The sequence below is a fragment of the Alligator sinensis genome, unplaced genomic scaffold, assembly GCF_000455745.1.
Source record: "Alligator sinensis unplaced genomic scaffold, ASM45574v1 scaffold531_1, whole genome shotgun sequence".
Lineage (NCBI taxonomy): Eukaryota > Metazoa > Chordata > Crocodylia > Alligatoridae > Alligator > Alligator sinensis.
The window spans coordinates 643509-670812 of NW_005842173.1; the positions used below are offsets into that span (position 1 = coordinate 643509).

Genomic DNA, 27304 nt, shown 5'->3' on the forward strand with positions numbered 1-27304 from the left:
AAACGAGCTGCATTTAGTCCTGGACTTGACATTTCAGTGCTTTATTAAAACCCTTCTTCGCTGCAGTGTTGTAACTTTGCTTTCTGTGACTGTGTGTATGAACATCACTTCAAAAGCACAAACTTTCCAATTAAACAAATGATGTATGGCTCATATTCTCCCAAACTTAATCAAGACTTACCACTTGCAAAAATACTTGCAATTAACTTTTCTCTTCATTGGCCACTTTATTTAGGGCACAATCCTGAACCTACGCAAAACGGGGAGGATGAGCTAATAGCTCTTTTTCATTTCCTTTTCACTGTTCCTCCTACATGTTAAACTCATCATTTATATCTTCACAACAGCAGTCCCTATCCAAGTGATGCAAACAGAATTACCTAAAGCCATTACAAATCTCAGCAACTGCTTTTTTCTCCTCTATTCTCATTTGGGCAATAAACAAAGATTTGACTCCTCTGTTTTCCACGTAGATCTATCATTTTGAAGTAAACTAGTTGCAATAAGTGCTGGGGATGAGAAATAAGGATTAAATATCTGCTTCAAAACTTTTTCTTAAGGAAAGAAGGTAGGAGCAGAACTCCAAGCACAGCGACATGAAGCAATGGGCAAGTGAACAGAAGCGGGTATAAAAGCTACATAAACTGTTTATAAAAGCGTCCTTCCATTATACTTTGATTTAGGAGCAGGCATCATTTTGGTGCTAATGAGATATAATGTAAGGCAGTGGCTCTCAACATTTTTTTGGACTTGAGGCATGCTTCACTGGACCCCAGGCACCCCTCCATAACTTTGTGCATTGAATAGCATCCTATTTCAAAAACTAATTTCTATATTAGAGAGAGGTAGTTAGTCATGCTAGTCTGAAGTCCAGCAGATGGCAAGGCAGATTTGCACCTTAGCCTAACCAGATCAGAGATGTGACAGCTTTTGTGAACCCAAGCTCAGTTCATTAGGCACTGATCTGATGAAGTAAGCTTGGGATCATTAAAGCCTATGCATCTCCAATTTAGATAGTCTTTAAGAGGCAGCTCTACCATGCCTTATAATATACATTACAGTGGTGATTTCCTTGCAGAGGGGCTGAGCAGTGGGTGTGGGGAATTGGCCAGCCAGGAACAACCTTCAGCCTGCATTTATTTTAATCTCTTCACACCTTGTGGCACCTTTCAAAGGATCTGGCAGTACTCCAGGGTGCCACGACACCCTGACTAAGTATTCCTGGACTAAGTAAATGGATTGATATCAGAGGCTGGATAAAGAAAATGGAAAAAAATCAAGCAGATTGCTATGCCATCTCACTGTCTGGGCATTTGAAGCTCTGCAGCGGGGTCTTTGGGGTTGCTATCACTGCTGACTACTACGCAGCTTTACTTCCCATTCACTTCTAAATATTTTTGGAAGCCGGATGAAAATTTTCATTTGCACAATCACATTTTCAAGGAGACCTCAGCCAGGCCTATGGAGCTACTACAACAGCAGCAAAGCAGAGATCCATCTCACCGTTGACAAGGATGGAAATGGTAGACTCCAAGGGTTGACAGGGACCTTGAAGGTTATTTAGACCAGCCCCCTGGCACAGATGCAGGATCCGCTGTTCCTAAACCAACCCAAATAGATGCCTGTTGAAAACCTCCAGTGAAGGAGAGTCCATAAATTCCCTGGGAAGACTGCACTGTTGTCTTATTATTGTTTTTACAGTTAAGGAAGTATGAAGACTTTTGGATGTGAACCCAGTGCTGGTGGAAGGCTCCAGAAGGAAAGTTGTGAAGACTAGAGGTCCCCTGTTTATCCATAGCCTTGTGGTACCACAGTGGTACAGCTCCGCAGAATCATAGACAACGAGGGCTGGAAGGGACCTCCGGAGGTCACATCTAGTCCAACGCCCTGCTCAAAGCAGGACCAGCCCCAGCTACATCATCCCAGCCAAGGGTTTGTTTGTCTACCTGGGCCTTAAAAACCTCACCACCCTCTCTGGGTGAGCAGGACCAGCCCCAACTACATCATCCCAGCCAAGGCTTTGTTTGTCTACCTGGGCCTTAAACACCTCCACCACCTCTCTGGGTAACATGTTCCAGTGTTTTACTACCCTCCTCGTGAGATTTTTTTTCCTAATATCCAACCTAAATTTCTTTGCTGCAACTTGCGCCCATTGCTCCTTGTCCTGTCATCTGCCCCCACTGAGACCAGTCCAGCTCCATGCTCTTTGCAACCCCCTGCAGGGAGGTGAAGGCTGCTATTCAATCCCCCCTCGGTCTTCTCCAGACTAAATAAGCCCAGTTCCCTCAGCCTCTCTTCGGAAGTCATGTGCCCCAACCCCCAAACCATTTTCATTGCCACCTGCTAGACTTTACCAATGTGTCCACATTCTTTCTATAACAGGGGCCTCAAAACTGGACACAGGACTCCAGATGTGGCCTCACCAGTGCTGAATAGAGGGGAATAATCGCTTCCCTCGATCTGCTGGTAACACACCTACCAATGCAGCTCAGGATGCCATTAGCTCCCTTGGTACCAAGGGCACACTGCTGGCTCCTATTCAGCTTATTGTCCACTGTCACACCCAGGGCCTTTTCTGCAGAGCAGCTGCTTAGCCGGTTGGTCCCCAGGGTGTAGCGGCACATGGGATTGGCTCCATCCTAAGTGCAGGACTCCATCATGGAGTCAGCCCTTAATGAGCTCTGTTCTTTTCAAGCACGTAGCGGTTGTATCACATTTGGTTGGGCAGCCTCAAAGAACAACGATCACAAAAGTGTAAAGCCTTCTTTGGCTGTACTTGCCGAACAATAAGCGTTGCAGCTTGTACATGGCCAGTCATCGCTTCCATGATGCTTCACAGAACAAAATGCACGGGAGTAGATATTTAAAGCCACTGATGCATGACCTGTTTCTTGGGCTCAGTTTTAATCAAGCATTATGGTTGCTATTATGACGATGTCCATCACTGCTCTGGCACCATGTATGCAGCACACACGAGCACTCGAGAGAGAAAGAGCGCTCCCGTTTCACCCACCCCGGGCACTTTATCAGGTCATAGTCCTGAACAAATAAATATATTTATCACTTCAACTAGAGAGGGAATTGTCCAAGAAAGCTACAGATGTAAGAAAACAGATATCAGATATTGGCTACTTATCATCTGACTGGGGCCATTATTTTAAGTAGAGGCTAGAAAATGTAGCACAAAGCAACACGAACAAAAACTGAAGCTGAGCAATGCATGATCCCCAAGGTGACGCGCCCAGCACAGCCTCAAATTGGGTAAAAAAGCAGTTGGTCCTGCATCCATTTTGTATTCAGGCAACCAAAAAAAAAGAGGCCTCAGGTAAGACAATTTGTTCACATTCAGCATCTGAAGAAAGGAACCAGACCTATAACTACTATGGATTTTATGCTCCTATGCAGGCCACCTAAGACTGGCAGGTTCATAAGGGAGTTTGCTGACACCTTGTTGGTGATGGTGATGAACGACCTCAGGACTTGTCACTCTGGGATATTTCAGCATTCACAATGAAGAGGGCCAAAGGGCAAAATCTCATCTCAACTGCATCCATGTGGCTGGTCCTGCTCTTCAGAGTCAAGGACATTACTGAGGACATTACTGCCCAAAAGGGCTTTAACACGGCATCACCTAAAACAACCCCAAATCCCTGCCAACCAGAAAGACTCAGGACCCTGGTTCCACGGGGAAGACCCCAACTCTACACAAGTTCAAGGCCTACTGAAGGATAGCGCGCACTTTCTTTAGCACAAGGACTCATTGAATCCTTCTCATTGTACTCTGGCTTCAACCCCTGACAGGCCAGGACCCAAACATGCCGTTACTTCTCATCACCTGATCTCCTACTGCTGCATCCATGGGTATCACTTTGTACCATTTTAGATTGGCTAGGGTATTCCAACCCATCTTGGTAGATAATGGCTTGGCTGTTTCTGTCTCCCACTGCGACATCAACAGTATGATATACCCTGGCATGAAGCCACCAGGTTTCAGGAAACCGATTGGCAAAGGATGTCGCAGTGCATCTCTTCAGCACCACGGGGTAATGCAAGCACCTGACCCACCCGCCCTTTGATGTATGCTGGCTTCTTCCCATACAAAATACTCAGTCAAGTCTACGCTCTCAGTCCCAGTTTTCAATCTGGTTGATGCTCTATTTAAAGGAACTGCCTAGGATGAAGATTGGAGTTGACAACTCTGCTCCTCAGGGACAATGGGATTTTCTGCCATAAGTGGACAAGTCATCTGTGCGGGAAACAGAGCCAGGAGAGGATCTGGAGGGGATGAAGTGGCATGGTTACATCCCCTTTTGCTGCTGTTCCCATGGGGTGGTCTGTCTGTCCGGGTGGGTGGGGGGAGATGGGAGCAGCCACCCCTGCAGCAACAGTTGCTGCCCCCATAATACCTCCCTTTACCAAATCCCAGATCTCCCCAGGAACAGAGCGTTATCTGTGGCTGGTTTCTGACAATCACAATTGCCCACCCCATCCTCTCCAAGTGGAAGCACTTTTCAGCCGTCCCTAACATAAATGTAGAGCAATGCATACACTAAAAAACAGCTTACCAATACCAAACCCCTGCATATATAATTCTTTCATTGGGCAGAGGTTGGTCACAAATGGCATATGTAATTATAACACATAAGAAGAATCTATTTAGAATATTCTATAGAAAACTAATAGAAAGAGGCACGTCTTTTCTGCCTTTAAGCCATCTTGATCTCTGAGAAACTTGTCTGGAGCGAGGCACTGGAGCAGAACGATAAAAACAGAATGAATCCTGCTCCAAGGGAATTTAATTATAAGGGGAGAATAAAATGTTGGTGAATGCTTTCACTTCATTATTTGCAGAACAGCTTTTCTATACAGAAAGCAGAACTTGGAAATTGAATTTCCTGGAGTATAAACTTAGTTGGGAGTGACCGTGGAAGAGATGTGAACTGAAGAAACTACCGATTAGGTCACCTGGGCCGCTAACGAGAGGCTAAGCAATTTGCTGGCAGTGTAATGGAAGGGCAGCGAGAAGCCAGCGGAGCCGAGAGAACAACAGAGAGAATCGTTACACAAATGCGTTGGACTTGAGTAGGCGACGGTTGAGAGCTAGCTAAATAATAGGGTCAGACAATAGTTAAGTGTTACAAACTACTGGTGATAGCGTTCTCATTCTTAACTTCTTTTCAGTCTCTCAGCGGGTGCAGATACCCACTGCAGCCTGACCAGGACATCTAAAAACTCTTGCCATACATCACGGGGAATTGTGGCTCCCCTGAAGCCAATGGGAAAAAGAAAATACACCGAGTCTCTTGGGGCCCGGACTTCACCGTGAGATAATAATCTAGATTAGTTATTATACAGGACTGGCTCTACTACATTTTTTCCCCCACTTCTCGTAACAGAAAGATCCAAAAGATCTCTTGGATCTCTTGCGTGTAGTTAACACGCAACTTCCGTCTGCGCAGTGACAGGACATGGATAGTGCCCTCATCCCACCGGTGGCACGTTAGGGTGTTCTTGGTGCTTCGGGGTTGTGTGCTCAGTAGCTGTGCAAGAGGGTTGGTCGTGCAATTTGTAGAACAGGTTAGGCATGCTCTTGCATAGGATGGTTTAGACAGGGGTGATCCTGCCTTCACAGATTCATAGATGTCAGGGGCTGGAAGGGCCCTTGGAAGATCGTCGGGTCCAGCCCCCCCGCACTAGGCAGGAAAGACAACTGGGGCCCGGTGACCCCGGAGAGGTGACCGTCCAGTCTCCTCTTGCAAACCTCCAGGGTAGGCGACTGCACCACCTCTGCAGGGAGTTTCTTCCACAGTCTGGACACCCTGACTGTGAAGGAGTTTTTCCTGGTATTAAGCCTGAAGTGGCCTTCCAGGAGTTTGTATCCATTGGTCCTGGTCTTCCCTGGGGGTGCCCTACTGAACGGTTGCTCACGAGCTCCTGATGCACTCCTCTGATATAGCGGTAAGCTGCTATCAAGTCCCCTTTCAGCCTTCTCTTCTTTAGGCTAAAGAGGCCCAGGTCCCTCTGCCTTGCAAGCCCTTGACCATATGGATGGTTCTTCTCTGAACCCTCTCAAAGTGTTTCCACGTCCTTATTGAAATGCAGCGCCCAGAACTGGATGCAGTACTCCAGTCGCGGTCTCACCAGTGCTGAGTACAGCAGGAGTATCGCTTCCTTAGTTTTACACGAGATGCATTGGTTGATGCATCTCATTAGGAGGATATTTATCACTGGGGAGATGTCACGTTGTTGGGAGCCACCAGATGATATTTGCAAAAAGTTTTGCAAGCTCAGCTTTACTCAATATGCAGGTGATTAGATCTCTGAGAAATGCTGGCAGTTACTTTTCTTAAAGATAATTTCAGAAGCTGTGCCTCCGGCCAAAAGGCCTCTTCCTATCTGACTGAGTCTTGCCCTGATAGAATCACTCTTTAAATATTGCTGCGGCTGCAGTCTACACCAAATCTAGCAAGCGCAGAAGCAAGCCTGCCTCGTGGTGTCAAAATACTGCAGGACATACAGAAATATCCAGTGCCTCAGTGACTTATTTTTTTACATTGGTTCGGTCTCCAGTGCTTACGGCCACAGCTCTGCTCCACTGCATTGACACGGCCAGTTATTTTCCCGCTGCTCCTGCTTTGCTGAACACTACGTGCTGTTCCTCTGCTTCCCCTATGGTGCACGGCCAATGGAGGAGATCTCTACTCTCCTAGTAAATGTGCATCGTTCTCCCCCTCCCATTTGTTTTATGCAAACTGCACCATTTTTTTTTTTGCCTAATTAGGTATAGCACTGTAAGACTCCAGTGCAGGTTTCTCTGGAGTTCGAAGAAGGGAAAATAACTTACTCATCATCGCTCTCCGACATGACCTGCATTCTTAAGATGGACAGATCATCGGTCCATCCAGCCCAGCATTCGGTCTCACAGTGCCATGACGGCTTGCTGACGGGAAAAGAAGCTATGTCGGGCTGGTTCAGACTTATCTGTCCCCAATCTCTCTTCTCTTTTGACTTCCAGCACTCCAAGTCCCAGGAAGTCCTAACTCTGAGGCTTTACCTTTGACTATCATGTTTAATACTCACTGGTGGACCTGCCCAGCGTCCGCCCATTTGACTCTGCTTTGATAAGTTTTGTCTTTTGTTGGAGGCCGCCCTTGGGAAAGATGGAATATAAAGCTAATAAGTAACTGATATCTTGCATGGATGTGTCGAGTCGCTTTTAAAACTTGGTTAAAATGATCAGCCCCTGCAACATCCTGCGGCGATAAGTCTCACAAAATAGTTATGCGTGTGAAAAAGAAATTCCCGTTATTTGTTTGAAACCTGAATCGTAATGAATTCCTTGTGTGCCCCCTAGCTCTAGTACTATGGAAGGTGATAAATAGTAAATTCCTATTTACTTTCTCCATGCCAGTCAGGATTTTGTAGGCCTCCGTCATATCACGTTCTTATCTGGATCTGGCAACGGCTACGCTATGAGGGCTCTAATATTGGTGGCAATGGGAATAGGATGAGGAGTGATGCTCTTTAGAAATTATATCTTACTTGTTCTCTAGCTTGAAAGTTTTAATCCCCATGACTGCAGTCCTTAGCACCAGTATTCAAATCAGTGACATTTTAAAATAATTTAAAAGGGACCTCATAGCATAGTGCACAATAGGGGTCCAATTTCAACTGCAATCTTTAGAGACTACCATAGCAGTGCATGATAAAGACCATTTCCAAGTACAAAATCCCCAAGTTCTCCTTAAGCAGAGATGTCACAGCTTGACGAATTATAGGCTAACAGGATTTGAATGCAGGGCCTTCACATCTGCAAGCATACGGCTCTACCGCTCTATCTAAAGGATTAACCGCACTTAGCAGTGGCAGAAGCAGCTTGTTATCATTTATGTGGGGATGCATAGCCTAGTTGACAAGTGCATTAAAGAGGCACAAGTGCGTTTAACAAAAAACTCTGAGCATTTTAATTGCCAATATTTTGCTGGACAGCCATGGTGACACGCTTGTTATGAGCAAATCCCCAAAGTCTAAGGTGAAACCAAATTTCAAACAAGGCATTTTTTATCTTGGAAAGCCACCTGGCTCTTCTAGCAATTGCATTGCTTTGTATGGGAGTATCTAGTCATTTAACACGGGCGCACTGTTCACAAGGTATGAATGTGAATGCAAAAATCAGCATTTGTCTGCAGAAGCCACACCTGCTTCTCCCTGCCTCAACCCTCCTGTAGTCCCTGCACAAAAGAGAGGGAGGGGAACGCTGCACTTGAGTTGGGTTGAGTTTCTCAGTTTAGAAGGGTTTTCAGCAAAAATCACCTTTTTATTGGGGGGAAAAATGAAAATTTTACCAAATAAACTATTTACCATTTTTATTTTTTCTGTTTTTTTTTTCTGGAAAGCAAAGATCGAGAGGATACAATTGCCAGAGCTTTGTACAGTAGCACCATGCTGCAGATACATTATGACAAATGTATAACCTGCCTGCCAGTCATGCTTTACCTGGTGAAAAAAAATTGTCATGGGTCCAGTTCTCTCTTCTCCGACCTTCCTTTCCTCCCTTGCTCTTTTATCCCTCCCCCATTTCAATAGGGAAATAGAAAAAGAAAAAAGAAAAGAATGAGAGGAATGTGGTTAAACGACTGAAAATTAAAAATGTTTTAAAGGAAAAACAATAAGAAAGACTGTTTTTAAATAAGTGAAAAATTATTCCTTTGGTATCAGCAACCATGAATGCGGTTCTGCCAAAAAGATGCTTTTTACTGATTTTGACTGTTCTGTTTTATACCCCCTTTGCGTTGGTGTAAGCTGACTACACAAGGCTAAAGGCAGCAGACAATCAAATTGCTCTGGCCCAGATCTTGTCAAATGTTAACCACACGTTTAATTTTATTAGCACGGATGGCCCCATTTGCAGAATTAGGGTCATAATCTCCACGCTAGGTGCTTCCTTTTGTTTTAGATACGTGCAGGGTGGTGATGGTGGGTGGCACAAATTTGCTTTAACTTGTGACTGTAGGGGATCGGTCTTTGACAGGCAATGACTCATGTGTGATGGATCTTCTCTTGTCATGTTCAACTTGATTCAGTTACCACATCCCCTATAAAGTGGTAATACCCAGAGCAATAAAGGCAGATAATGATGAAAGGGTTTAGCTGAATATATGGAAAGTAGAGAAGACCGAGAGGATACAACTGCCAGAGCTCTGTACAGTAGCACCATGCTGCAGATATGTTATGTCAAATTTATAACCTGTCTGCCAATCATGCTTTACCTGGGTAAAAACACTTAGCAAGGTGCCAGGAATAATATGATCTGTCTTGTATATAGGGCCCCATAGTGACTGGGACATAGTTGGAATCAATGCATTTAAAATAACTCCTGGCACAGCCTCAAAAAGGGGTGGCACAAGGCTTTCCGTGGTCTCTCGACTTATTTCTATTGGTCTAAAAATCCAAGGAGATAAGAAAAAAAAAGATTTCAACCACAAACAGAAAATGGCCTAGTTAGGCTCTTGGAGGTATAATAGGAAAGTATGAATGTGGATTCTCAAAATAGGAAAAAATATCCCATATCTATTTAATACCTGTTGACCCGCCTCTATTTAAAGTGCCTGTAATTGGTTCACATCAAATTCAGGGTCTTCTAGTTGCTGCTTATTTAGAGAGCCGTCAAATCAACAATGTGGTCTTCCTGCTTCAGGTAAGTGTGCAGGGCCATATTCCAGGCACTAGTCATTGGTGTAAATAGGAGGCAAGAGCTGACTTCACGAGAGGCATGCCAAGTTTGCATGTTGGTAAGAAAGAGGAGAGTGGAGATGCAGGATGACATTTTCAACAGTGCTGACCTGACTTAAGACACTTTGGAAAGTTTTACCTATGCACTTTGTGTTTGTGGCTGACGAGAGCTTGCTTTGGTGGACCAGACATGCCGGACAAAGAGGAGTTCAGTCTAGTTTATGGTCCAATTCCCTATTCTCTGTCACCCATTCCCATCTTTTTTGCTTTTCCATTTAGTCTAGCAGCTCAGTCATGCCTTACTTTTGCTGGCCTATGTCTGAGTCCTCTAAGTTACAGATGATTCCCGCAATCCTTTGCATCATCTCTGGCAATGCTTCAAAGAAGGCACATCTGATGCAAAACACTCTAAAGTGCATATGCAAATCATAAGCATCATAAGTGTTACTTTACACAATCGCATCATTCAGAGCATATCATTGCCAAAAAACCTAGTAACAGAGCTGTATTAATGAGAGTGCCGCACGCAGTCACGGGGAGCGATCCTTCCATTCTGTTCACCACTGGGGCCTCACTTGGATTACTGTGTTCAGTTTTGGGCACCACCACATTTCAAGAAAGAGGTGGATAAATTGGAAAGAGTCTAAGGGAGAGGAACCAAAATGATGAGAGGTCTAGAAATGATGACATACATGGCAAGTTTGGACGAGTTGGGATTATTTAGTCTGGAGAAGTGGCAAGTTTGGACGAGTTGGGATTATTTAGTCTGGAGAAGTGGCAAGTTTGGAAGAGTTGAGATTATTTAGTCTGGAGAAGAAAAGATGGGGCAGGGAGGAGGGCGCTGATAATGGTTGTTAGAAAGAGACTGGTGATCAACTGTTCTCCACAGGACACAAGACAAAAGGTAATGGGGTGAAACTGCAACAAGGAAGATTTAGAGCAGATATTAGGAAGAAGTTTCTGGCTGTTAGGGCGGTTAAGTACTGGAGCAGATAACCTAGAGAGGATGCAGAATCTTTATCCTTAGAAGTTTTTAAGTGCAGGTAAGAACACTTGACTGGGGTGGTTTAAACCAGGTGAATCTGCCTTGAACAGGGGATTGGACTAGATGCGTCCTCCTGAGGTCCTGGCCAGTCCCGTATTTCTGTCGCTGTGCGATTCTCTGTTCATTTTGAATGTGGTCAGGTGGGAGAGAGACAGACAGGAGCAGAAGTAGGGCAGAGTAGGGTAGCAGTATGTGGAATAAGGCAGGGATGGTGGAGCAAAAGGACAGGAATAGTGTGGAGACACCTGGCCAGGAGCCAAAGAAAGCAACAGGAATAGGAAACAGGAAGTAATCAGAGGAAGGACAGGATATGGGAGGATGGACAGAACTAGGTCAAGGAGAAGGGCAGGAGTAGGGGGTATTCATACAGGGAGGAGATGGAGATGCACTGGATGGGTCAAGGGCAGAAGGGTCTTTAATCACTTAAGGCATCTAGAACCAAATCCAGGATCCTGGAATCACAGCATTCCTTTGTCATCTAGCAAACAGCTGTGAAATGTGAGTGTACATGTGTGCATGCTGTAGTGGTTGAGCCATCATGAAGGTAACAACTTTCTACTGCTATTGTTTGCTCCAGAACCTCAAGTGGTAGAAGCCTGGGCTGGGTCTCAGCTGACCAAAAGCGTGGAGGCAATAGAGTTTCTCCATGGAACAGCTGCAACTGAAAATGAAGTCATATAATAGGAAGTGTCGAGCAACATTAACTATATCCAGTGCACATAGAGTCACTTTTCAATTTTAAATCTCATGAATTTGGGGGTACAGTTCACATTTTTTGTATGCTTGAGGTTGGGAATACTGTTAAGAAATATTAATTAAGGCTCACAATTTTCTTGTGAAGTAGGTGAATGCAATTCTGCTCCTTTCATAAATGGGGAAACCGAGGCACTGAAAGGACGAAAGCCTACCTTTTAGAGGGAGTCCCTGCAGCTCCTATTAGATACTCTGAATGCTCACTGGTTGCAAAAGTCAGGCCTTAAGTGAATTGCAGAACATGGCCTGATGGCAACGTCAGGAACAGAAAAGATGCATTCACATGGGGCCAGATTCTATTCCACCTATTAGGCACATAAGTGGATTAAGGTGCCTAAGTGCCGTTCTGTTTCATCCCGTGCTTGAGGCCCTGAAAAATAGTTATTGGAAAAGGTGGGTGGGTTCTCCTCCCCCCTTGCCCCTTTTTTGTGACTCAGTCTTAGTAAGACGATGGTGTGTTACGAAAGCAGAAGCATTAATGGATCTTCAGGGACTTGAACAGGATGAAACAGAATTGCACTTAGGTCCATTTGGAGACCTAATAGGTGGAATACAATCATCTTAACCCTTGGACTGGTTGCATGTTAACACCTTTTAAGTGGCTTAAAGCAGTCCATATTTGGCTTCATGTTACCCCACTCCAGGTAACATTATCTCCAATCTGGTTAATTTGCTCCTGTTTTATTCATTTGTTGCCATTCTCTGTAGCTTTTCTGCCCAAGTTGAAGCCCTCCAGTATCCCAGGAGGCAGTGAGCCCACTGTGCCTCCCATCACCGCTTGCTCTGAGTGGTTCTGCTTCCGCCAGGAGCAGAGCCAGCCAGGGCCGAGCTGGAGAGGCTCTCCTGTGTGGACCCAGCCGGCTCTGCTCCCAGTGGGGAGCGAAGTCCATCTGAGCGGTGTTGTTCCCTCCTCAACTTGGACCCAGAAAGAGCAGAGCTGGTCAGAGTGGTGGCTGGAGAAACTATGGCTTCCAGGCACTGGGGCTGCAGCACCTGCTCTGCCCTGAGGAAGCAGGGAGCCTGTCCTTCCCCTAGCTCCTTGTCCTGCCCCTGCTCATCAGGTCTCTACTGGAAAGTCACAGCTGTGCAGGTGAGAGGAAATCAGAGCAGGTTTTTTTCCCTTAATGTGTAACTGCTCCACTAAGCTGAACTGCACTAAACCGATTAACATTTGTTCAGCTTATAGCGTAAGTCTAACAAGGCCCTAATTAGACCAGCAAAATCTCTTAATGCAGTGCATTTCAGTCAAGCAACAGTCACTTATACTGGTTTAACTTGGTTGATTACAAGCAGTGGATACCTAGAAGTGAGGGCAAAAAATGGTTTAAATGTATCTACACTAGGCTTGCACTACTTCATTGTGTTCCACTTAAGGCACAGAGATATGCTGGAGGGAAAGGATCAGGGATTTACTGTGCACCAGCTGTTCCATTCTGCCCACTCATACTGGGTGGTAGATGAAAGCCAAACTCCACAGCTTAGCTCTTAATAAAAGAGGGGTAAGTTACTACGGTTCAAATTCCATATATCCCAGGGTAAGAGCATATGTGAAAATAGCTACCACAGAGCAACTTATGGAGAAAAAAAGTCCTGACCTCTTTTACCCGATGGTGGCCAGTTCATATGTCCTTACGCTTAGTTGCATTATTCTAGTACAGGTGAGACCTTAGCCCTATACATTGGCTAACAGATCATACGCTCTCTGTAGCAAAGAAAAAAATAACTCACTGTTGCCATCAATCACTGTGAAAAAATAAAAAGTCACTTTCTTAAATCCGGTAAAACAAAAAACATCAAGACTGAAAACTAAATGTACAGAAGTACCCAATACATTGCTGCACATACATATTCATTTCAGAAGTGACGTGAGGTGTGACTACTCATTTTTACAGCTGGTATCTAATGCCCATAAGCCTCCAGTTATATGACTTTTTTTTTTTTTTTTTTTTAAAGTTACACACTTGTTTGGATTACTGAAGAAAGCAGCCAGGATAATCACCATGGAAATCAATCTAAGAAATCATTCACGGCAATAAAAGCTGGCTAGATCACAGAGTGAAGGTGAGAAGGCAAACGCAGGTTGCTGTAGATTATGCCAGCTAGGGTTTCACACAAGTGACAGAAGTATTGCCTAGTCACAGCCAAAGAAGCACTGCCTAGTCACAGCCACAGCCACACCACTTGGAGTGGGCACGTCTCAGTAAATCAGTGTTTGTGGGCTCTAGTGTAGGACACGAAGCAGTGGCCTGCAGCAAAGGAAAAGCATGGACTATATACAATGGAAAAAAAAAATTCTTTACAATGGGCACGTCTACATGTGCATTAATGCGCTTTAGTTAATGTGCATTAAATATAGTACCTCCACTGTGAGGTACTAGGAAAATGCACATTAGCCTGTCTTAATGTGCATTAACTAAATAGCACGGGGCACTTTTACACGTTCTCCAGGGGTAGAGGCAGCACTTTAATTAGAGTGGTTCTGAGAGCTTCTCTAATTAAAGTGCTGCCGTGTTTTGCGTATCAGTGTCCCTGCGCTTAAAAATGGTGGTGGAGGTGCTTGAACTAAAGCTCATTTGACAAGCTTTAGATCATATGCACCCATTATCATTTTTAAGCTCGGGGACATTGATACATGAGCCGCAGGAGGATGCTGGAGTGTGGTAATTGCCATGCTCCAGCAGATTCAGTTAATCGAGTCTGCTCCAATGCGCTGAAATTCCAGTAAGTTAGAGCTGCCTCCGTGCTCATTTATAGGCACCCACAGTTTTTAAGTGACACTTAATGCACATTTGCCTATTTTAATGCACATTAACTAAACAGCATGGTTTTTTTAGTGACACTTTAATGCACATTAAAATAGGCTAATGTACATTAAGGGGCACATGTAAATGTGCCCAGTGAGTTAAAAGAGGGAGCTCAGGGTAGCCAGCAGACGTTTTGCTATAACCTGTAACCTAGAACCATTACAACAGAAATGTTAACGTCCTGATGAGGGTCACTGAAAGTCAGAGGCTTGTGAAAAATATGCCTGCTCTCCGAGCTTTCAATCATATCCTCGGTGGCATGGAGATGGTCATCTAGATATGATGCTGCAACCATCATAACATCCTGTCAACATTGAGTCTTATCTGCACGTTGAAGTCTACATGCTATTATCATCCTTTCCTGATGTGACTACATGCTAGAAATATGGTTAAGAATACTCTGAGCTTCATGACCTTGATCTTTAGCTGCACTGGCTTCATTTGTTCAGTGGTGGTGATAGTTTAGCAAGATGCAGCTGTTTTAAACAAGAAAGGGAGTATTAAGAGATACAAGTGAGAGTTGCAAACTCTAGTATAGCTGAACGTGAATTTTCTGGTGAAAGGATCTTCCGTTGGATCGCACAACTTTATGTGAATGCAGCGATCAGTTTGGACAGAAAAAACTGCTCAGGTCCAGAATGGCATTTCTGGTCAAAGCGAAAGAGATGAAGAGTCCCATTGCTGAATAACTTGTGCTTCTGTTAGAGCACTCGTCTGTGACATGAGACACCCAGGTATAATCACTAGGGAGGTGTGAAAATTGCCGGCTGTTTCGTTTCAATGCTATTTCAACTCTTTTCGAGCTCAAAACAGTGAAATCGAAACGAAACAGAGGGCTTTGAAAAAGCCTCGAAACAAAACGAGGCCAGTTGAAATGTTCCCAAACTTTCGAAACGTTTCGAGTTTTGAAGCAGCAGCCAGATGGTGGGAGCAGGGGAGAGTCAGGGCTGTGCTCCGAAGCCCCACGTGGCTCAGCAGCACGGGGAGTGCAGCCATGGCTCTCCCCGCTTCCTGCTGCAGGGCTATGCTCTGATTGGCACCACCAGCCCCATGGAGCTCAGCCCGGTGGTGGGCGGTGGGCAGAACCAGGGCTGTGCTCTGGATTCGGTTCCCAGCTGCTTGCAGCCCTGTGGAACTGAGCCTGGTGGGGGGAAGAGGAGCACAGCACCGGGGCTGCACTACATCTCCCTCCACTGGCTTCGCTCCCAGCGCTGGTCCCAGGCGGCAGCGACAGCCTCCCACCCACATGCCCAGGAGGGCTGCAGGGCTCTGCCAGACTCCTCCCCAGGGTGTGGGTCCTGATCTGCTTGGGATCACAGGAGGCTGCTCCTCTTCCAGTTTCGTGCTTCCCCATTATAGCCAACGGGCGAAACGTCGAAACAGTGTTGAAACAGCAAAACTGTTTTGATGAAACAAAATGCAACAGTGCTTTCAAAACTAAACTAAACTTGAAACGAAACTGTTCCGTCAAAACAGAAGTCGAAGCAAAGTGGTGCTGTTTTGCACAGCCCTAATAAGCACCTGCTCTATGGGCTTGTCTACATGTGGCCTTTTAAAAAAGGATTAGCCTAAACTCACCATTTTTAAGGTGCATTAAGGGTGCATGTCCACATGTGTGTGCCCTTAATGCACCTTAAAAATGGCAATTTTAGGCTAAACCTGCCTAAATTTGATACTTGCTTAAAGCAAGTACCAAATTTATAATGGCATAGCTAAGTCACATTAGCCCACATGTAGATGCTTAATGAGTATTACAGTGTGCATCAATGGACATACACCGTGTGAATCTGCATTAGCACGGCTACTTGTGCACTAACGTGACTTAGCTATGCCAGCCTAAATTTAATGTGCCTTAATGTGCATTAGCACATCTACGTGTAGACGCGCACCTAAATTGCCTTAATGTGCCTTAAACAAAGGAGCGTTCAGTTTAGGCACACAACTGCATGTGTAGACATGCCCTGTGTGATTCAGATGAATCTCATCCAGACACCTTGACAACCAGACTATTAGCTATGCTCCCTATCCTCCCATTGAACCTGCTCCACTGGGTATCAATAATTAATATTCAGTGAAGCAGGGACTTAAATTCTGTTCTTCCTTATACCAGGGCTAAGCCCCAATCTAGTCTGTTGGGCCTGATCTATGCCACAAAGCACTGCCAAACTCAGGTCTGCAGACTAAATTGTGTTTCCACACACAAATATCTCCTGGGGCAGGTGGACTCCTTTTATTCTACCAACAGAGCAGCAACTAACACCACAGGGAAGGCATCAGAAAACCCCGTGTGGAAGTACCCATGTTTTCTCCTAGCTGCTGCAGCCCCTAGCTGTCCGGTGTGCTGTGGTGGCACAGCAGCTCTAGCAGAGCTGTGCAGAGCCACCAGAACATGTGTGGATGAAGTCACAGCTTGGCAGCTTCCTATGGCGATGGATGTCTGCCAACAGAAGGCTTGTAAGTCCTTAGTCTCCCCCTCTTTCTGTTCTCTGCCTCAGGGAATACATGCACATTTATAGGAAGTAGAACAGCTCCAGGAGCAGACAAACCTTTTCCAACATCGTAGAAGCATTCACGCGCTGCCCCAGCTCGCTCACCCAGCTCCAAAGGAACAGAAGCAGTGCTGCAGAGATGGCACAATCACATGCTTTGGAGTTTCTGTTGGGGAATACTCCAGGCAACAAAACCAGCTCAAATGACTGGGGAATAGAAGTGAGACATTTAAGGAAGGATTAAGCTAACTGATGTGACTGGCCACAAGAAGTGGGTGGGAAGGTAGTAAGCTCTGGTGTATCAAAGATATCAACATGGAGTTTCCCAAAACACTGTGGGAAACATTGCGTTTCAGTGTCTCGTGATAGATCAGCCCATTATACTGTGCAATGATATCACGATGGCTCACCAAAGTGTCTTTGCATCTGACTGGGCATATCTATATATGCAATGCATGCACCAGAGTTTTCTACGCAAAAAAACCCAGGCTCATTAAACTGCACCCCCACACACATCTGAACATGTGCCCGTCAGGAGCAAATTTGCTCCCAACAGGAACAGTTCAGTCCAGGGCTTGTCCTACCCTGCTCTGCCCCTGCTGCGGCAGCCAGGGGGAGCTCCAAGCTCCCCTGGGTGCCAGTCCTGGGCTGGCAGGGGACATGGGGGCTGGTCCCAATCTTTGCAGGTCAGGGACAGTCATCCTGGCTGCAGGGCAGATGCCTCCCAGCCACGTGGAAATTGGGACTTGACCTCTACATGGCTAGGAGGCAGCTGCCTGGCTGCCCAGACAGCTCTCCTTGCTCCATGGAGACTGGGATGGGGCCAGAACCCCACATTGCTGGCAGGCAGCATCCCACCGAGCTGGGACAGTTTTTCCTCTGTGGCCCCCTGCTGCTCAGGCTGACCAGGAACAATTTGGTACTAGAAAACAGTGCATTAGATGAATCTACTGTGCAGTAATTGCTGCACGTGCATAGACTGTGACTAGTCTATTGAGCAGCAAGCCTCTCATGTAGATGCAGCCACAGCGAAATTGTTCCTGAACCTACCACCTCCTGGAGGAAGTACTACTAAATGTGATATGAAATTTGTAAAGAAATTGGTGTTTTCTTGGTTGGACCTCCTAGAAACTCTTGTTTTTTGATGGATCCCCACATATACTAAGGAGCATTGTGCGTTATCTGTATAATGAAGAGTGCTACCACAATAGCTTTGGTTAATAGAATATTTTCTATTAGTCAGTCAAAAAAAATATTGCACTAATTCCACCAATGGTAAAAAAAATGTCTTCCTGGGCAGATCTAATCCCTAAACCTTCTCGGTTCCAGTATTAGGCATTGTATGACAGGAAGACCAAAGGAAAGGGCTGAATCAAGAATGAGAGAAAGGACGTCAATTATTCATGTAGATAGGAGGAAAACTAGGGATTGCATTTATTGTAGCCAGGAGAGAGAGGGCTACGACTAAGGTCTCCAAGATATTCTAGAAGATAGGGAAAGCAGAGGAAGATGAACCCTTGGATCTAATGCTGACTTATAGGACTTGGAGATGGCAAGCCAACACCGCACAACTTAAGAGAAGTTGAACAGAAATTGCATAGCTCAAGTTCACAGGGAGCGGAGTGAATTTAGAACCCCGTTAGAAGCAACTGAGATAGCCGAGAAATAGATAAACCAGGGAGCAACCTAACAAAAATGAATCAGATAGTTATATAGCTCAAATAGTTTTTAGCCATTTCTTAACCTGGAATGTCCCCTGACTTTTTGAATGGGATTCTGCATGTCAGGATGACACGCACAGTTGACTGATTTATTTCTTTTTAAGGACTCCATTAAACACTTTAGGTTTAACATTCTTAGGCTGCTGATTTATATTATAATAAAGAACTGATGATGTCCTATCAGAGATGCTGCATAAAGAATGTAATAATTTCAGTGACTTCTGCAGTAGGCACTTAACGAAAGCTAAACCACTCTGGTATAATGATAATGAGTAATGATCTTTCATAAAGAAACTTGCCAAGTGGTACCTTTGTCCTTCCCTGTTAAATGTTATTGATGAATGGCATGAATGATGACACTTCTGATTTTATGAACAGTGTAAAACCTTAATATAGGATGAGATCAAGACTATGTAAGGCATTTTATGGTTTCTAAATGCCATGGGATAAGTCTACCTTTCATTTACCCCAAACCAAATGTGAGTCATATGAAGAAGATACTTTTGTCTGTATTAAGACACAAATGTACTGGCCTTTTGCTTATCTTATTTCCACTCTCTCTACCCTAGGGGTGTGCGAAATGGGACGTATTTGATTCAGATTTGGATTTGGAATCGGGGATAGTGATTTGATTAACTGATTTGGTACCAGAAGTACTTCTGGTTCAATTCTGGGTCTACCAGGAAGAACGCAGGGGCCTCCCCCTGTCCCATGCCCCCGCCCTGGCTTGGCAATTGGCCGCAGGGGGACCCCAGGTGCCCCCCCAGACTGAGGAGGAACCAGTCGCTAAGCTGGGGGGGACGCAAGGGGGCCCCCCAGCATGCTCCCCAGCGGATCTAGAGGTGCTTCTGGTCCACTTCTGGGTCTGCTGCTTAGCGTGCTGGGGACCTCATCAACATCCAGCAGTATTGTCAGTGACTCAGTTTTTCTTTCCATGTAATGAGACTAATCTAGTCCCTAATAAAGCTCCAGACCCTCCCTCTTCCCTTAGGCAGAGATCCTCCTAGCTGAAACTCATCCTTACTCTGGACTCCAAGGTAAAACAAGACATCAATGATTCTTCCTCAGCTGTGTCCATCCTCATCATCTCTTTCTTGCTTCATGCATATCAGGATGGGCAGATCCGAACCTAACCACAGCCAATTTATCTATTCTTACCCGATTCTATATACCTACAGTATTGGGATTTTGGCTGCTTGTTAAAAGCTACAGGTCAACTGCCTAGGTGCTTAACTAGGGCTTTGATGGGTACTATACCATAATACAGGGTCCCAGTGGACAACTTTTGACATAACTTCTCCAGTCACTAGGTGATCAGCAACTAACCATTCTTCCTGGATTCAGATCACCCTACTCCATAAAACAACCTTACTATATAGACTTACTGGCTATCCAGGTTTTATTAGTTGAGCCTCCTCCAAGGCCCAGTGACACTAGATACAGCAGAAGTTAGACAAAATCTCTTGGTTTTACTCTGGTTGAATGCTCTAAGTAGGAAGCTTTCTTGGTTGGAAACCTCCTTGGAAATTTTGCAGTTTCCACGATGTGGGTCCTTTCATCTCAGCTTTACTAATTCTCTTGAGGATCTTTAGGAAAAAATAAGTGTGTGTTGTGCTCGTGAGAAGGGTTTGGAGAATCAGTTGGAGGCAGTTTTTCCACAAAATTGTGTCTGTGCACTGCCCTCCTGACCAGAAAGACATCATGTTATTGCAGCTGTTGGCTCTTCCTGTCAGGAACTGATGTGTGCTGATCTATGACAAAGTATGGGGAAGTTTCTCAGATGTGGGCAAAAATCTACATGAGGATGAAGGGTTTTTTGGGTTTTTTTGTCATTCTGGCATTGGACCAGGACTCAGGAGATTGGTATCTACGTCCTGGGCTCTGCTACCACTTCCCGGACCTTGGTAAAGCCACATAGGTGGTCTATGCTTCAGTTCCCTTTCTCTAAAGGGAGATAATGTTCCCTTTCTTGCACCCTTAATTTATCTGGTCCATTCAAGCTGTGATTTCTCAATCGTTTGGACTGTTGTCTACTACGTGCATGTGCAAACTCCAGCACAAGGTAGCCTCTATTTCAGTTGAGGCCTGCAAGGGTTACCATACCCAAGAACAGTGAGTTAGGAGGAGACCAGGCATCTCATTATTACTTTGTCCGTGGACCAAGGTTTAAGTGCAGGTCTTCAGAATTGTCAGACCAGTGAGTTTATTCATTTCATCTTTTAGCTTTTCCTGAATGTTGTTCATTGGGTTAGTTTCTCAGCTGGTGACCAAATTTGTTATCTCCTAAGAAAGATTTTATTACATAGAGTAGTCGTGCGGTTATCTTCTATGTCAGATAATTAATGACAGGCTCTGACTGTACGTTTTATGATGAAGAACTTATTAAACATGTTGATTTGATTTTCTTTGCATAATTGCAATGTGATTGCGTTAAATGGGACTCTGTCTGGGGCCACTATAGATTAGCTTTTCCTAATGGAAGGAAGATTTCATAGAGCACTAGTTTCAGACCTTAGGCTTGTCTTGCCTGTGGTGGTGGTGGCATGATCCATTAAAGCCATTCCCAAGCATGTCCCACTTCTGTTCTGCCCATCCACACCTACAGGCATGCTCAATACCAAGAAGTACTCTGGGACCACTTTGGAGGTGTCCCTTTACAGATGCTCTCAAGCCCTCAGTCTCTGGCATACTTAGGAGCGACCATTAGGGATGAACCTGGGCTGGCCCCACCAACCTACACCCAAGTGCCTGTGGGTGCAGGTGGGAGGGTGTGTATGGAAACAGCTCTGCCAGGATGCACTAATGCCACGGTAGAAACAATCCCTTGGAAACCTGGATTCAAATTCCTATTCCACAACAGACTCCTTGTATGACCTTAGGTAAATCATTTAATCTTTCTCTGCTTCAGCTACCATTCAGTACCATGCGAAGAAGACCACTGCCCTCTCTGAGAGGTTTCCCAAGGCTAAATAAAGATGGTGAGGTGCTCAGGTAATAGCGGAAAGGCAGATAATGAGCATATATAGATTATACCCAACTATTTGGTGAGGGTCTTTGCATTCTGTTTTTCCTTTCTTCTATCCCAAATTACATAGAAGTTGTCCTAGTGATTCAGTGTCATCTGCTGTAGCCAGGTAAAAATGGATTCAGAAATATATAGTTCCCATCCCAAAACCCAAAGAGAAGTAAGGCAGTTTACCTAAAATCAGGGATTTCCTAACCTAGTTATGTACGATCTTAAATAGGTGCGCAATGGTGTGTTAATTGAGTATCCTCCTGATCTTACTTCCACCACAACAGCTGACACCATCAAGACACCATATTTGTTATGGAAATGCAGGACTCTGTGGCAGTTTAGGTTCTTCTGCAAGATGGTCCCATCATGACAGTGAAGCGGCTTGGTACCCAATCAAGGATTTTTGCAAGTGGCGGCGACTTTTAGGTCATCCCTTGAATGATTGCTCTTTACAGACCAGGATGCATGTCTGCTCAGAGACATGAGGGACAGAAGGCAGAATCTGGCCCACCGATTGCTGGTTATTCCACCTCAATTTTCAACCTCTGAAAGGAAGGCTGAGGGCATAACATCCCTTTGCTCAACTCACCCAAAGCAGCTGAGAAGAACTTGAAATATGTTGGACAAGACATCACCACCACTTCTCCCACTGCTGCCGAAGGCCAGCACGTGATATTGTCCCACATCCTTCTGCAACCTGGAGAAAGAGAAAAGATGGCCATGGGATACATCTGCATGGACCCAATGCCCCCTCCCATGCAACCTCATTGAACCGTGCATCCTCTGGCTTGTTCTTGTCCACCTGATCCCCTATATCTCCCTCTTCTGGCTGCTCACAAGGCCCAGCTTCAACAGGAAGGGGAGGCCGGCGCCCATATATATTTATACTGAAAAATGTATGTCAAATACTCAGAATAAGGAATACAACAGGGATAAGGAGAGAGAGAAGACTAAAAGATGATTTTCTTTTAACCCGAGGCTAGTAACCTCAGTGGTGGTGGCTTCAGGACTAGAAAGGGAGAAAAGCCTGTTTCTGTGCAAGAACGAGACAGCTGTGCCTTAGTGCATTTGATAAGTGAGAAAAGGGAAAAGTGCTCAGATTAAACCTCTCTCTTTCATCCCGAAATCCCTTGCAAATGAGAGCATCTGAGCTGAACATACCAAGGTGGGCAGAGGTGACAACCACCTCCGTTCCTTGCTAACTTCGCTCGTTTTTTATGCCGCTGTCATGGGCGCACACAGACATTTATAGTTGCAGTGCAGTGGATTTGCTGGGAGGAAAGAGCAAGAAAGCACCATCTACACCATCAAAAACAAAACCTCACCTCCTGAAGCAGATGTTTACCTCCCAAAAGGGAAAAAAAACAAATACTCCATGAAACCCGCTCAAGATTTAGCTATTGCTACCAATTTTTATTGTGCAAAGCACTCCAATTGTGTGGTGAAAAGAACCAGTATAAAACCCCAAGAGCAGGAGAGACAGACAGAACTGGTCGATTTTTTTTTTTTAGTCAAACTATTTTCCATTTAAAAAATGCAGTTTTGTCAAAATCAAAACATTTCACAGGTTTGTTTCATCAACATTTTTGGCAGGGAAACAGCCAAAGTATTTCCACAATGTTGCAATGTTTTGTTTTGTGTTCATCATTTCATGGCCGCTTTTGGACTACATTAAGCTACTCATTTTATATAAGCGCGTATTGAAATGGAAGCAAAAGACTATCTTTTGGTGATCCTGGCTCAGTGTTTTCCAGAGTTCTTGTTCCTGAGAAATTTCAACATTTTGGCTTGCAAGGCTCTTTGGGTAAATCTGGTATCTTTGATTCGACCAATTCAAATAGTGGGACAAATTCTTCTTAGCAAGCTTTCAGGCACAAATGCCCTTCGTCAGGCTGAGGAAGTGTCCTCATATGGTCTGTGCTACAACCTATGCCCCAGAATCATTTTGGCTTTTCATTCTGATCTGAAATAGTTGTTTTTTTCCCCCACTCAGACTGTATGAATTTCCTTGGAAATGGATATTCTGGTTCCTGAGGCAGGGTGGGGGTGATGTTGTAGCTGTGATGGTCTAGGAAACATGTAGAAAGCAAGAATATTTTTTGGGGGGTGAAATGATGTCTTTTGGAGATATGTTAGATCAACTTTTAAGCATGGAAGAAGAGTACTTTGCACTCGATGACTTGTCTAAAATCTTTCCCAACCCTGCAGTTTAACCAATACAAGAGATCACTCCCAAAAATATCCTTGCCTCTCACATATTTCAGCTCCTGATTGACTTGCTAGGTCGATATAAAGAAGAGGAAGCTGGGAGTCGTATATGATTCCCCAAGTTCAAAGAAAGGACTGTTGGTTGAGACCAGCATCCCGATGGAAGAAATCGACTATGAAAAAGAAAGATTTTAATAAAACATTTTCCCAGTTACAACACAAGGAACTGTGACAACAACTGTCTGGATGTGTGTCTTGGGTAATTATATACTGCAGGGGAATTTCTCCTTTAAATTAACTTGCATCAATGAATTGTGCTATCTAACAGCTCACCTCCCTAACCAATCTGTAACTACTGCAGCACCGTTGCTATTTCACATCAATAAAGAGAGAAAAAAAACCCACTTAGCCTAGAAAATTAATCTAGGCCGTTTTCAAAAAAAGCTACGTTCAAAGCTCGTGCTTCATTTCTACAGGGGTAAATGGAAATTTTCCAATGAAGTTTTGAAGTGGGTTTACTGAAGCTTGAAAGGAAAATAACGCAGGCCTCTCTTCGTAATGCAAGCTCCTCTTTCAGATTCATTAAAATTCAATTTCCAAATTTTAACGTTAGATGCAAAGCTCAGTTCTCACAGGTGGGGCTCATATTTATCTCCCACCAAGTGCCCAGGAGATGTGAATATGTTAAGGGCGTTGCCCAAGGAAAAAATGAATGATTGCACCACAGGCTCTCCCAGCATCTATATCTAGCAGTGTCTCTGCATCCATCTACCCAGGAATTTAGGATGCAGTCGTTATCCTACGACAGACTGTCTGAAACTCTGGGTGCAGGTGGGAGACAAAAGGAGCGCGAGATATGAATGTATTAGAAGTTCGGCAAAGTTCCTGACTTCTTCGTACAGTCCAGCGCTCTACTGTAGAGGTCTCTGGCTGCTCTCTCACACTTCCCTCCACCTCTCCCTACCGAGAGCATAATTCCTTCATTGCGGTAATTCAGATTGAAAACTCCTAGGCCTTGCTTAGTACCTCTCTTCAGGGCCCCATTCAATCTGTGCACTTAAGGGTCAAGACTTAGGGGCTCTCGTGTCTGATATGTAGGTGCCTGACCACAGAAGGGCAAGTCAACTTGGTTGACTTTGGCCCCTGGGATCTCTCCATAATCAGCGGGTAGACTTAGGTGGCTCTAAAGAGACATCCAGATAGGACCAGGGATGTTCTGAATGATGAGGAGGCTAAGGCAGGAATCCAGCCCAGTGGTGATGAAAGACGACTCACAGGAACAGTTGAGCACAGGCTCAACTTTACAACCCAGTGCTTACGGCAGCCCCTTGGGAGAGGCTGACCTGGGTTTTTTTTATCTTGGATGGCCACTGGTTGAAACCCTAAGTAACCCTGACCACAGGGACACACAGCCAGGTCTCCCCTTTCCCAGGAAGGACCAAGCCAGGACTCTGAAGATCTGGGCTGAAGCTCCAGCATTACCACAATTGTCCATGTGACTATGGGCAAGTCTCGTAGGTCGTGGGTGTTACTGCCCTCTAGCATGCCAAGCTGTCCTGGGCAGGCTGCCTCTGAGATCAGAAACTGTGTAGTTGTGGTCAAGCCAGTTAGCCTGGGGGCAGGCTGCATTGCTCCTTAGCCCCCCTGAAGTACTACATGGATGAGGCCTCACTGTATCAGAAGACACCTCCGAGTGCCCCCCCTAGGAAAAGCGTAGCATTTTTTTAATTTATTTATTTTTTACCAGAATATGCATGTTTTAAAAATATTTTTTTTCTTTTAAAAATGACCCATGCCTTAAATGGAAGTCCGGAAAAATGCTAAAGCTCTTCTTTGCGTCTTAGAGATTGCACCCTGGCAAATGCATCTTTATTTGCTGCTTTATTTTGTTTCTCACACTGAGGAAGTTGCACACAAACTGGTATAAGTGATCAGAAAGCAGTTCAAATCTGTATCACAACAGAAGTTCAGTGCACATAAAGCGCTTTTAAAGTGGCCGAAACGAGTATAAGAGAAACCTGGATGGATGTAGTATCAGCCTTAATTGATTTAGGTTAAATCGGTTTATTGAACTTCTGTCCCAGATTCAAGTTAACTCATAGTCCCCCAGCATCCCAGGATTCTTTGCTGCTCCCTGCAACCCAACCCCACCGGTAGGTGGGCTATCCTTGGCCCAAGCTGTCTGCTCCAGCCAGGCAGGGAGGCATACCCTAGCGCTCCCAGGCTTCTGGCCAGGGCTACTTCAGGCATGTAGGGCATTGCCAGAATCAAAAGTGAATATCTGTTCACTTGCTTATTAGTTCAATCTACGCAGTTAAGACTGACCTGAGAAGATTGAATTGATTCAGCCTTGGGCTTTTTGACGGTCTGTACTTAACCGGAGAGTCAGAAAAAGTGTGCGCATCTTAAATTCAAGGGCATCCTATCCTCCAAGGAACATGTTAAGTCTATCCTGAGGTGGCAGCTTCAAGGGCCCAACATTTTTATGACCTGCAGGCTACATGACCTGCTGATGGGAACCATTCACCACAGTCACTATATTTGGTCCTTCACAGGTCCCCATTAGATTTTCATTTCCACATATCATTCTCCCTTGCCAACCACAGGAAAATCAGCTCAAAACTGGATTTTCAAACAGATTTTTAAAAAGTGTCTGGGTCTCAAATCCATATCAAACAATAAGCCTAAGGTTCAAAGGTAAGCATACAGGTCCATATTTAATGGAACAGAGGGAGACGGGGCTGGAAACGGCTTCCTGCATCTAGTCCCTTGTGTTTGCAGGCATTCATTAAGCAAAGAAAACCCCACACTGCCACAATTACAAGACAGCATCTAAACTACCAAAAACATCCTATAACATGCCTGCAGGGAAAGCAGGAAGACGAGGGCACTGCCAGCCAGTGTCCTGCCACTGCAGCAACAGGAAAAAAATGAGTTAATAGCTGCTCAGAGAAAAGAACCAGGCTTAAATTATTACTCGTTTTACTTTTGCTTCAAACAAATGAGGGAGACAGCCCTTTTCTATATCCAGGAGTAAACAGGATAGCACAGGGATATCACGATACCACATAGATAGCGAGACAAAACAGAAAGAAGACTGAAATACAGTAATTCATGTGATGGCTTGTACTTCTTATGCACTTATTATCTATCTATAGATAATATATATTTATAGATCGATATCATCTGACCCTAGCAATCATCCATCTATATATATATATATATCATCATCCATCTATATATAGAGAGATATATATCCAGATGCTTTTAATGGTATGTAGATATCATATATAGATATATATGATGTATCATATATAGATATATCTCTATATATATTATCTGACCCCAGCAGTCTTTCCTGCCCAAGTGCAGGGGGCCTAGACCCGATGATCTTGTAAGGTCCCTTCCAGCCCATAACATCTCTGAATCTCTATATTAGTGGTGTTTCATTGAAATCACAGAAAAATGTGGATTTAGGATTACTTTTTTTTTAACTGAAAATTGGGGGGGGGGGGGGGGGGGGGGATTTGCCCCCC

General features: G+C 44.7%; 1 protein-coding gene across 2 annotated transcripts in view; it reads right to left on the minus strand.

The window, feature by feature from the left end:
• VIPR1 (vasoactive intestinal peptide receptor 1) overlaps positions 1–27304 on the minus strand; it is a 108211-nt gene that overhangs the window by 53625 nt on the left and 27282 nt on the right. For both annotated transcript variants that reach the window (XM_014520981.2, XM_014520980.2), the window contains exon 2: positions 22150–22257. In XM_014520981.2, coding sequence (XP_014376467.2) covers positions 22150–22257 — 108 coding nt within the window. The remainder of the gene's footprint in view (positions 1–22149; positions 22258–27304) is intronic.